The following is a 12092-nucleotide window of genomic DNA, read 5'->3' as shown; positions in this document are numbered from 1 at the left end:
AAAAACTGCAGGAATGTTTCATTCAAAACAAAAATATTTATTGATAATATATATATATATTTCAAAGATTTTTCATAACATGATAACATGCTCATTATTTGTAATAGTTGGTCACGCCTGTATGTTTTGATGAGATTATTTTGTCATGGGTTGCAATTATCAGGCTCATTCTTACTAAAACTACAAGTCCCTTGAAGTTAGAGACTCTGTTTTACTCCTCTTTTTACATGCACAAACAACAGCATCCAGCACACTGGCTTTTATGCAGTAGATGTTCAGTAGTGATTTATTAATTTAAATTTAACTAAGCAAGATTAGGCTGGCTTGAAAAAGAGTCTCAGATATCCTTAGACAAGGAGCTGGAATTGATTTATGAAGAAGGACTGGGTTTCTGTGTTTAGCAGTACTATTGGAGCAAGATGGGGACCAACATAGTAGAGACATAATCAAGGAAGCACTAGATGTATTAAGAGCGGAGAACTCCCAAGAGTTACTTGTCATGTTGCCTCCAGAAAGCTTGAACACTTGGGGATTTTCATTTTTATTGTATTTCTTTATTCTTTGAATACAAAGGACAAAGTCCTATTTGTAGATATATCCTTAGCAAGACGGTGTGAGATCTAGTAAATGTCTTCTTCAGCAGCCAGCATCCCAAGCTAATTTACAGAGGCGTATCCTTCTCATCATTTCTCTTTGCTTTTTTCAGAACAGGAGAGATGTCTGCAAGCCAACAACAGAGCCTTCAATGCAATATTTAGATATCCGGTGAGTGTCAGGCTGGATTCCTGGCTATTTCAGACGGGGGCTGGTATTCTCATGTATTATTCCCCTCTATTGGTGGTGCAGGGAATTTATTGCAAATATGGCTCCTAAAACATAGGTTCTGGTTTCTTTCAAGCTCCTTTTAAATGAGGGCTGGTGAATTGAAGCTTCAGAAACCAAAATTTATCCAGTGACTTAAACTCAGGGAAAAGCATGTTTTCAAATTTTGAGTTTTAGATATAATTCCTGGGAAAAGAAATAATCCTAAAGAAATAGTGCAAAGAGAGCAGAGGTCTATGACGGTATACAAAACACATTCAGCAACTTTTTATGTCACATGAATCAATAATGTGTAGGAAATGATCCTACCCAACCATATAAGAAAAGCTTAAAATCTTAGTCACAGAATCTAAGGATACCTGTTAGAAATACACCCCCTACCGCCAGTCTTTACTCTTTGAAACCAGAAGATTTGTTTTTAAATTTTTAAGTATTTTTAAAATAGCAATAATGTTTTTAATACTATGTGCCAGGTACTGTGTTAAAACTATACAATCATTACTTCATTTGACTCTTACAATAATCCTAATAGTAACACATTACCCAAGATCTCACATTGCTAATTCCATTCACCAAAAGTAACCACACGTAACAATTTATGTCTCTTTCTAGATATTTTTGCATATCCATCTTGTCTAATAAGTAAATTTATATCTTTATTTACATATTTATGCTTTTTCTTGCATGGATGAAAGCACAGTTCAAAAATTTAACAGTTTTTTTTTTTTCACTTAAATGTCTCTCCATTATGGTACACATACATCTATCTTACTTATTTAATAACTACATATTTTCCCTTTATATTGAGGTACCTTAATTTACTTAACCAGTCTCTTATTGATAAACATTTGTAATGTTTCCAGTGTTTTGCTATGATAAATTGTCCTGAATTAACGCCCTTCTATGAGTATTTTGACACATTAATGTGATTATATTTTATGAGTTTCCTAGAAGTGAATGGCTGGATCAAAAGGAAAATACATCTAAAATGTTGATATATATTGCCCTCTGAAAGATTGTATCAACTTATATTTCTCCCTATAGTAGTGACTGCCCATTTCTCCACATGCTTGCCAAACTGGGTATGCCTCTTTTTAATCATTGCCAGCTTTTTAGAAGAAAAATGACATTTTGTTATCTGTCCTTCCTTATTTCTGAGTGAGATTCATAATCTTTTCATGTTGATTAGCCTTCTATATTTGTTTCTGAAACTACCTACTAATGTTCTTTGCCCATTTTCTATTGAAATATTTATTTTTTCACTTACTTTGGAATATTTATGAAAAAGTAGCTCATAAAAAGATATATAGTGAAAAGTCAGGCTCCAGCATCCCATCCTCGCCCATATCTACTCCCTATAAGGAACAGCTTGTGTTAGTTCTCATGTGTTAGTGCTTTTTTGTGCAGATAAAGCAAATACGAATATATACTCTTATTTCCCCATTTTATTACCCAGTTCTGCACTTTACTTTTTTTTGCTTAACAATATATCTTGGAGATTTTTTCATAATCGGTATATAACTTTTCCTTCTTTTCTCTTTTCATCTGCTTGGTATTTCTTATGCAGATGCAGCATAGTTTATTTAATCAGTTCCTTATAAATGGTATTTAGGTTGTGCAGTCTTTTACAATTATTCGTGTGTGTGTGTGTATACATATATATATACACACATATATATGTATGTATGTATGTATATATATATATATAGTTGCTGTGGGATATTACAATTTGTGATTTCTGAGATAGGTCCTGGATAATAACAATGCTCTCAGACTGTGGCTATGGAAACAGGTTTTCTCCCTCTCCATCTTTTAAGAACTGCATAAGAAGTACTGTAGTGCGCTAAAACTCGATCTGGCATCAGACAAATCTGAGTTTGAATTACAGTTCTTCCATTCAGGCAAGTTACTTAACTTCTCTGATATTCAGTTCTCTCATCTGTAAAATGGGCATATTAATGTTCACCTTACATGGTGGTTGCAGAAGTTAAATAAATTATGGTTGTGGAAAATACTAGTTCTCTTTCTCTGAGAAACTACTACCCCTTGATAAAAGGATACAGGTCATGTTCATTGCTGTATCCACTGTGCCTATCACCATGTTTGGCACATACCTGGCGTTCAATAAATATATGCTGAATAGTTAATGAATAAATAAATAGATTTAACTGATTATGAATTTAACAACCATTTCATTCTCTGATCCTAACCATTATTCATTCCTATTTCTCTAATTTTCTTCAACTCTGACTCCTTTTCCTCTTCCCCACCCCTAACTACTGATACATATTATATCCTTGACCTTCTGTTCTCTATGTATTTTTGGTGTGGAAAATTAACCTTTAATCAGGTATCACTGCCAAAATAAATAAAAAACCCAACCCCAAATCCACCACCTCCATTGCGCTGGAATTCTCATCACCACTGCCAAAAAAAACTGAACACTGAGGAAGTTCATAGTTAAGCAGATGTTTTACATTCTCGAGATATTGCCTCTGGTTTGACATTTAAGAGTAGAACAAAACATTCTAATTGCCAAGTTGGTAGAGAATTACTGGTATTTCTATCTTGAGGCAGCATCAGCACATGGTTTTCTTCTTTATTTGTTGAACAAATACTATCCAACAAATACTAATATAAGTATTAGAAACTTGAAATAGATTAATTAGCTATAAAGTCAAATGGAAAATCAATTGCAGGACCAAATTTCTTCGGTAAGCCTCCTTTAGAAAGATCTTGGACTCAAGTATCAGAGTCCATTTGTACTTAGACAATGAGAAATTCAGAGTATCTTATGATCAAAGACGACTACTTCTATGTTAGAATAAGATACTCTCAGGGCTAGAAGGACCCTTGGAGATCATTTAATAGAACTCCATTCAAGACAGACCTGTGAGTCTTCCAGAATAGCTTTTGTCCAATTCTTTTGCAGTTCCTACTAGTTTAGCCCAGTAGAGGGTTAATAAAGAAAACCTGAGAAACATATAGTGTTTGATTGGGTGTTAATTGGGTAATCATGGAGAAACACCAAGGAAATCTTAGTTTTAATTTGGGTCTTTAAATTCCTAAGTGCCAAAGCTTTTTGACAAACTTCTCTTCCTTGAGAAATGCATCTTGGGCAAGGCTTGGCTGGGAAGCCTATTTAATATCCTGAGCAGGGACTCAAGATTCAAGTTTTAGTCTTAGGACTAAGAGGTTTGAATTCTCTAACAAAAGGACTTTGGTGTCCTCCCAAGGCAGGGGCCAGCAAGATTCTTCATGCTTGAGCAATATCTCTACTCCAGGGCCGACAGGTGGGTTTCTTCCTCTATTTTGGCCTTATAGATGGAAAAGATGGGGAAGAAGCTCTGTCCTTAGAGAATTATTTGCTTTCATTTTTCTGCTTTTCTAGAGCCCTTGGATTGAAGCTCTGACATCTTAGGACAAGCGATTAAACACCCAAAGGTAGAAAGTAAGATGGTCCTGTCAACACCTTGAGATCAGAAGAAGATGTAGATATTCAGAAAAATAGAAGCTTAGTTGTAGGTCAAAAGTATACAATACAGATTCTTTGAGGACAATTTGGGGGCAAGTGATTCTCCAATGCTGATGGCAGTCAGTGTAGAACCTTCAGTGGGTTAAAGTCGAAAGACAGTTATTTCCTTTTAGAGTCTGACCTCCTTCAATATTGAAAACATGTAAAGACACACCAAACTGAGTTTTCCAGGATAAGAAAAACTGAATTAGATCTGGAATAGAGCTGACACAGATAGCAGACTTGCCAACTGTTTAAGGATAAACAGGACATTAGGAGCCAGAGGGTAAGAAGAAACTGAAGGATTTATGATTCAATGAAAGGAAAGTATTTGTATTGCTGCACAACTAACCAGACCTTAAGGGACACTGTAATCATAATTGTGCAATTAACTGTGTGGTCATGGGCAAATAATTTATTCTTAATGCCTCAATTTTCTTATCCTCAAAAGGTGTTAAGATAGTACTCAGTCAGTAGGCTTGTTGTGAGGATTAAATGAATTATTACATATAAAATTTTTAGAACAGTTCCTTGCAAGTAGTAAGTATTCAAGTGTTATTATTATTGGTTTTATTATCATTATTATTAATAAAAACATCAAGTAAAGAACTCTATCCAGGGCAGAGATACATTCTACCCCCAAAGAAAATCCCATATTGAGGCAGCCTTGCCATCCTTGCGTCCTCCAGCCCAGCCTCAGGGAAAGCGGAAAATTTGTGTCTTTCCTCCCTCCCTGTAGTGGGGAAACTTAGGTGGCTTTTTCCTATTTCACTGTGTAGTCTTAGTCCTCTTTATTAAGATGGGTGGAGGGATAGCTACTTATCAACCTGGTTTTGAACTGCCTTTTGTTCCTCTTTTGTTCTTGTTTTCTTTTACTCACAGAACAATACCATCAAGACCTCAAAATATAATATCTTTAACTTCCTGCCCAGGAACCTATTTGAACAGTTCCAGAGACTTGCAAATGCTTATTTCCTCATTTTGCTATTCCTACAGGTATTGCCTCTTGGGGCTTTTACACAGAGCGTTTTATCAACCTCTCTGGGGTCAGGTTGTGTAATCAGTCCTTATTCCTCCCTGAGCTAAGACATATCTGCCTTCTTTAAACAGGCAAATGGATGGCTGAAGTCCCAGATCAGTGCCCAAGATAACTATGGTTAGGATTAGCCAGTGTGAAACAATTCTCCACAAAAGGAAAGAGACAAGACCACCCAACACCAAGGAAAGGGAACTCTCCCATCATAGCTGCACAGCCACGGTTTTAGCTTGACTCTAGAAGACCACAGGCTCTTTTTTTTTTTTTTTAATTTTTTAATGAGAAAAATCTTCACACAGACCACAGACTCTTTACCCCAACTACAACTGCAGCCCCATCCGAGATTATCAGCACACACCAACTCCATCTTGTCCCAGCCAATCTGACAAAGTTGACATAAAGGAGTGCTAAGGAAGGAGAATGGCCAGCACAAACAAATGAATCAGGGCAGAGTAGACCCAAATTCTAAGTGAGGAGCAGATCATCTCACTTCCCCTTGTACTAAAGGGATGTGGGAGGCTATATGGTTTACTCATGTTCACTCTTACCTCCCTACCCACCCCCCAACAACACCTTTCATTGTCAGGAGAGATATGGCTCTTTACCATCAAGACAAAGGTAGTAAGGTTGAAGTCAGATAGGTAACAACTTACACCCTCCTCTTTTTCCTTCCTCCCTTGGAAAAATGTTTACCTATATTTGGCGGGGGGTGGAGTGTCATATAAAGTCTAGAACAGTGGGAAACAACTAGGATAACTGAATTTATTATGAACCAATGGAGACAAAAATGATGGTGATGTGTGGGGCTGGGGACCACTATATTGTCCTTTAAGCTTTCTGATCCAAGATTCTCTCCCTTTCCCTCTCACAGTTGATTCCCCAGATCTCCTCCTTGGCATGGTACACAACTGTGATACCCCTGATGGTGGTGCTGTCCATGACAGGAGTGAAAGATGCCATCGATGACCTGGTGAAGTTGCTTCCTGGACCTCTATAGCCTCACTGTACCTAGTCATGCTGTGAGACGAGAGCTTCCCATAACAACCTAATGCTAAGAAGGGTTGAAAAGAAAGAGATATTCCATTCCCTGTTTCCTTATCCATCCCATAAGAATATGTAGTTCGCTTAGACCCAAAATTGATGGTCAATGCATAGCTGAAGGGGCGATGTAAGGCCTTCCTCTGTCTTCCTACTACCACCTCTTTTGGCCCCTCTTCCAAGCTTCATTTCCCTCCTCTTTAATAACCCAGCTTTGCTATCACCCTACTTCTTTCTTCTCTCCCCTTTCTCCTATTTTAATCTTCCTCTTCCCTTCCTCCTTCTTTCTCAGTTTAGCTCATACCCACCCCCAAAATCCTTTCCAATAAAGACCAAAAATTTAATTTGCTAATTCTGGGCAATCCAATTACTTGTGGTTTTAAAGTTTCTTTAGGATAAATATTCTAACAAAATTCTGGTTTCTCCCCACTTCCTCCTCAGTTCTACCCTTTTCCTAGGAAGTAAACTCAATTGGAAAGAGGGGAATAATGTGAGTTCTGGCATCAGGACATACCCTGTGTTTGTCCCTGTTCCATTTAGTTTTTGAATATTGTCCTCTTTCCTCACTGCATCAACTACAAGCTTCTGTATGTATGTGGGTCATATACCAGCAAGGTATAGGGCCTCTTTGGTCCTGCCTATTATCATTATCTTCATTGTGAATTTTGGCATAACTTGTTTGTTCTCATTTCCCTGGGCTTTGGCTTTTGACATTTAAAGCCAGGATTTTATCTCTTTGGGTTCTTTGTTCTCACTTCCCAGCTTCCCGGAGGCAATCAGCTTCAGCCTCTTGTCCTGGTTTTAAAGGTAGAAGGACTTCACAGGGGAAAAAAGGAGAGTTACAAATAAGGGGAATTACATTGTTAGTATTCCAAAATATTATCTTCCTACATACAGTGTGCTACAAGTCTGTTTTCCAAATTTTTTCTTCTGTAATTTTAGAAAAGGCACCGAAGTGACAATAAAGTCAACAACCGTCCTGTTCTGGTACTGATGAATGGCAAGTAAGTCCTAGGGCAGCAAGTTTAGGTAGAACTATCTCTGTGAGAGGGCTGGCCTTGCCAAAGCCTGATGTGTTGGGTGCTTTGGAAAAGTAGTTCAGGACAGTGACAAGAACTCCAGATTGGACATAAGAAGAACTTGTTTCTACATCTGCTATGCCCTGAACTTCAGACCCTCCTAGGTGCCATTTTTCTTGTCTAAAAAGTGGAGATAATATTCTTTCCCTTAATATGTTAAATCAATGAATATATTATAAAATGTTGTTAACATGTAAGAGATTAGCACAGGGGTCATCATAGAGATATCTTTCTTTGGCACGTTAATGGGTTCTGACATGGCCTATTGGCTATTCTATTATAGCCTTTGGTCAGGCTATCTGTTGACCCTATTGATGTGGTATTTGGTCATAGCTCTCTAAGGTATTTGGTCAGTGTTTATATTCAGTGGGGCCCTGAAAATTCACAGTTTACCTTTAGCAGGAATGGAGGGAGGCAGGCATAATACACAGCTTTAATATAAGGCAAAATATGATGAATATAATAAAAGATGCAAGGTCTTTGGGTGCTTGGCATAATAGAATTGTTGCAGGGGAGTAGTTCAGATTTCCAAAGTACTCATGGTAATGTGTACATTCTCCTTAGTCTTTTATTAGGGAAGAAGGATTTTTTGACCCTATGTAGTTGGGGAAATTGAGGGACAAAAAAAAAGAGGAAGGAAGAGAGCCAGTAATTATAGAATCTGTTTCTAATGTCAGCTGCCTTTTATGGGAAGTAGGGATTTGAGGGGCCAGAGCAATCTAATTTTAACATAAATAAAAATTGGCACACCCATATGATAGGATTTATTTTAACTATTAAAAAGATTGAGCCACATCTTCTATAAGTGCTCTACAAGATATATTATTAAATAAGAAATGCAAAGTGCAGAAAATTGTGCATCTAGTGTGTAACTTTGAAGCATATATGTTTTATGTGATTATGTGGAAAGATATTTTCTAGAAAGAAATGCAAAAAAAAATTGCTAACAGTGGTTACCTTTGGGGAGAAAAACTAAAGGTTGGGAGAGAAGGAACTTTCATTTTTCCCTTCATACACCTCTGTATTCTTTGAACTATTTTTTACCATACACATATATTATTTTTACTTAAAAATAATTATCTGTGTGATTATCTCCATATATTTTTACAAGATTTTAGGAAAACCCTTATTGAGAACCATCTTTCCTCCCAAAAATGCAGACTGCCTACTTGGACTTACTTAAAATAAGGACCATCTCCCCCAAGATAACATTATAGTCTGAAGCAAAGAGTATTGGGTCCTGTTCTTCATCACAATCCAGTTTGTCCTCTTCTAAGCCTTGTCTTTATCTCAACCTTTTTCTTTCTTTCTTGATTGTCAAAACAGAACTTTGGGGAAACTCTTAAGAGCAGACATTCAAGGGCCATTTTCTTACAGGGTGGAGAAAGACAAGTGGATGAATGTCCAAGTGGGAGATATAATAAAACTAGAAAATAATCACTTTGTCACGGTGAGTGCCTCTTTTGGCAATGACTTTTTTCTCTTTTGGCTTGAGTGGGTGCCGGGGAGCCCTTTCAGCACTTCTGCTACCACTGCTTTTGGTGACTGGTGACCTTCATTTGCCTCACTTTGCATCCAGAGGTCAACAGATCCTGTGTTAAGAAACTTTTTCTTGTCCATCTTTCACCATGGCTAAAATATGGAAGATGGACAAGAACAGTGTGAGTAGTTTTGGGAGGGGCGTATGGTACAATAATTGGTCCCAGACAAAGAAAGTAAACCAACATGCCTATAAAAGTCTTAGTAAACATCATTTCCTGAGGTGACTGCTTTTATCACACTGTAATATTAAAAGCCTACCTGTCTGCTTTCCTTATCGTCTCTGACTTTTCTGACCACAGGCAGATGTACTACTACTCTCTAGCAGTGAACCCTATAGTCTGGCATACATAGAAACTGCAGAGCTGGATGGGTAAGTGTCCCCTCCTGTCACTCCATTAAGACAATATAGCTGATGTAAGGTGATTCCTCACTGAGGGAGATATGTGATAAGGGGAACGAATTTTATTCTTACATGAAAACTGGAATATATGAGTCAGAGAGGCTAGAAATATCCAGATGAGAGAAGACAAGAAGCCAGGCCCTTGGGACCCTCAAGCTCTTAACAGCAATAAGTATGTATCCATAGGATACAGAATCTGAGAAAATAGACCCCATATTCTTCATTTCTAAAATGGAAGCCCTCTGACTATTCAGTAATGCTGAGTAACAAAATAGAGGTTAAAAGAACTGTAAAAGAAAAAAAAAAAATAGAGCTTCAAAATTTCCCAGGGGGTTGGGGTAGCGGTGGAGTGGGAATGAGAATGGAGGTATTTATTGACTGATAAAACATTACATTAGGTATACATTAATTAAGGTGCAAAGCTAAGGTCTTAGGAGGAATGAGGGCCATCTTTGAAGGGTTCATCTTTTGGAGTTTTCTATCAAAGTGCAGTCTTACAAATATTCCTCTTGGTTCCCACAAGCTTATTGAAATGTATCTTCTATTTTTGCGTCTGTCTTTGTGTGTGCCCAAATCATATAGATATTTATGGGTACACTGAGGTGTGGAATCTATTTCTTTGGGTGTGTATGCACTTTGTTCAACAGAACCTGCTCTCTGTTCTTGAAGGGAGCAGTTGCCACCTCCAGGTTGTTTTGTGATGTCTATTTAGCTTCTCTAGAGCACGTGACCAGCTTGACATCACCAGTTAAAGTAGTGGTGATATGTTGCAGGGAGCAAGTTGGAAGTAGGGGGGTGAGCCAGCTAAACCTCTGCTTCCATGTAGATCTTTCCCACCTCAATACTATCCAAGGAGAGGGAAGAGTGGGGGTGAATTTGTAGCTCAAACTTATAGCCCAAGCTCTGCTGGCAATAATTTTCTAAAACCCCATGAAGGAGTAGGAGAACCTGGATCTGTGCTGTCATGTATGTCTTCTGCACTCTAGTGACTGTGTGTCCTTTACTATAGTGAAACCAACCTGAAAGTGAAGCAGGCCATCTCAGTTACCAGTGAAATGGAAAATAACCTGGAGTTGCTGTCTGCCTTTGATGGTGAGTTAGGAAATAAGTTTGCCCACCCAAATTTTCATCAGTAGAGGACTGGTTAAATAAAGTATGGCACATCCATATAGTGAATTTATTCAACTTTTTATTAAAAACAAAAATACGAATTGAATACCAAGAGTCACTGATGATATACTTTGGATGGATTTTATGGTATATGAATAAAACTGTTTAAAAATGCAAGTTGATATTTATTGACATGATAAAAATGTTCACAATGTATTAAAAGAAGACTGTAGATTACAAAAGCCCATGCATAATGGTTCCTCAGATAGCTAAGAATAGATCTACCATATGACACAGCAATCCCACTACTAGGTATTACCCCAAAGAATTGAAAGCAGGGACTTGAATAAATATTTGCGCACTGATGTTCATAGTGCATTATTCACAATTGCCAATAGATGGAAGCAACCTAAGTGTCCATCAACCAATGACTGGATAAATTAAATGTACTATAGACACACCATGGAATATTACTCAGCCATTAAAAGAAATGAAGTCCTGATACATGTGATAGCATGAATGAACCTTGAAGACATCATGTTGATTGAAATAAGCCAGATACAAAAAGATGAATCTTGTATGAACACACTGATTGAAACAATTCAAATGAACAAACACATAGGGTCAGAATCTAGAATATAGGTGTTCTAGTTTGCTAGCTGCCAGAATGCAACACACCAGAAACAGATTGGCTTTTAATAAAAGGGAATTTATTTTGTTAGTTGTTCAGAGGAAAGGCAGCTAACTTTTCACTGAGGTTCTTTCTTACGTGGGAAGGCACAGGATAGTCTCTGCTGGCCTTCTCTCCAGGCCCCTGGGTTCCAACAACTTTCCCCGGGGTGACTTCTTTCTGCATCTCCAAAGGCCTGGGCTGAGCTGTGAGTGCTGAGATGAGGAATGCCAAACTGCTTAGGCTGTGCTACATTGTACTCTCTCATTTAAGCACCAGCCAATTAAGTCAAACATCATTCATTGCAGCAGGCACGCCTCCTAACCGACTGAAGATGTAATTAGCAACAGATGAGGTTCACGTACCATTGGCTTAAGTCCACAGCAACAGAACTAGGTGCCTTCACCTGGCCAAGTTGACAACTGAATCTAACTACCACAACAGGTTACTTGGGGACTGGATGGGTATAGGGAATAGGAAGTTAAAACTTAAAATGTACAGGGTTCCTATTTGGAATGAAAATGTTTTGATAATGGATGGTGGTCATAGTAGCACAATAATGTGAATGAAATTAACAGCACTGAAATATATATCTGAATGTGATTAAAAAGTGAAATGTTAGATTATATATATGGTAGCAGAATAAAATTAAAAAAAAAATCCATGGAACTGCACAACACAAACAATGAACCCTAAGCTAAACCACGAACTTCAGTTTATAGTACAATTATAAAAATGTGCTACCAATCAATTTTAACACATGTTCCACACCAATGGAAGTTTTTGGTGCTGGGGTAGTGTATGGAAATCCTGTATTTTATGCATGATTTCTTTCTCCAATAAAAAAAATATATGCATAGTATTATATAACATAAACCTAT

At 37.6% G+C, this 12092-nt stretch overlaps 2 protein-coding genes across 10 annotated transcripts in view; one reads left to right on the top strand and one right to left on the bottom strand.

Annotated features, from left to right (window-relative positions):
* SIT1 (signaling threshold regulating transmembrane adaptor 1) overlaps positions 1-12092 on the bottom strand; it is a 256827-nt gene that overhangs the window by 36906 nt on the left and 207829 nt on the right. The window lies entirely within an intron of this gene.
* Positions 1-12092, top strand: part of LOC143673367 (phospholipid-transporting ATPase FetA-like) — a 169498-nt gene that overhangs the window by 87348 nt on the left and 70058 nt on the right. For all 9 annotated transcript variants that reach the window (XM_077147777.1, XM_077147776.1, XM_077147778.1 and 6 more), the window contains 7 exons: positions 707-765; positions 5219-5332; positions 6244-6342; positions 7353-7414; positions 8867-8939; positions 9331-9401; positions 10441-10523. In XM_077147777.1, the coding sequence (XP_077003892.1) occupies positions 707-765; positions 5219-5332; positions 6244-6342; positions 7353-7414; positions 8867-8939; positions 9331-9401; positions 10441-10523 (561 nt within the window). The remainder of the gene's footprint in view (positions 1-706; positions 766-5218; positions 5333-6243; positions 6343-7352; positions 7415-8866; positions 8940-9330; positions 9402-10440; positions 10524-12092) is intronic.

Source organism: Tamandua tetradactyla, chromosome 2 (genome assembly GCF_023851605.1).
Source record: "Tamandua tetradactyla isolate mTamTet1 chromosome 2, mTamTet1.pri, whole genome shotgun sequence".
NCBI lineage: Eukaryota > Metazoa > Chordata > Mammalia > Pilosa > Myrmecophagidae > Tamandua > Tamandua tetradactyla.
The sequence above is the reverse complement of the archived record's forward strand: the minus strand, read 5'-3'. Positions and strand labels throughout refer to the sequence as shown.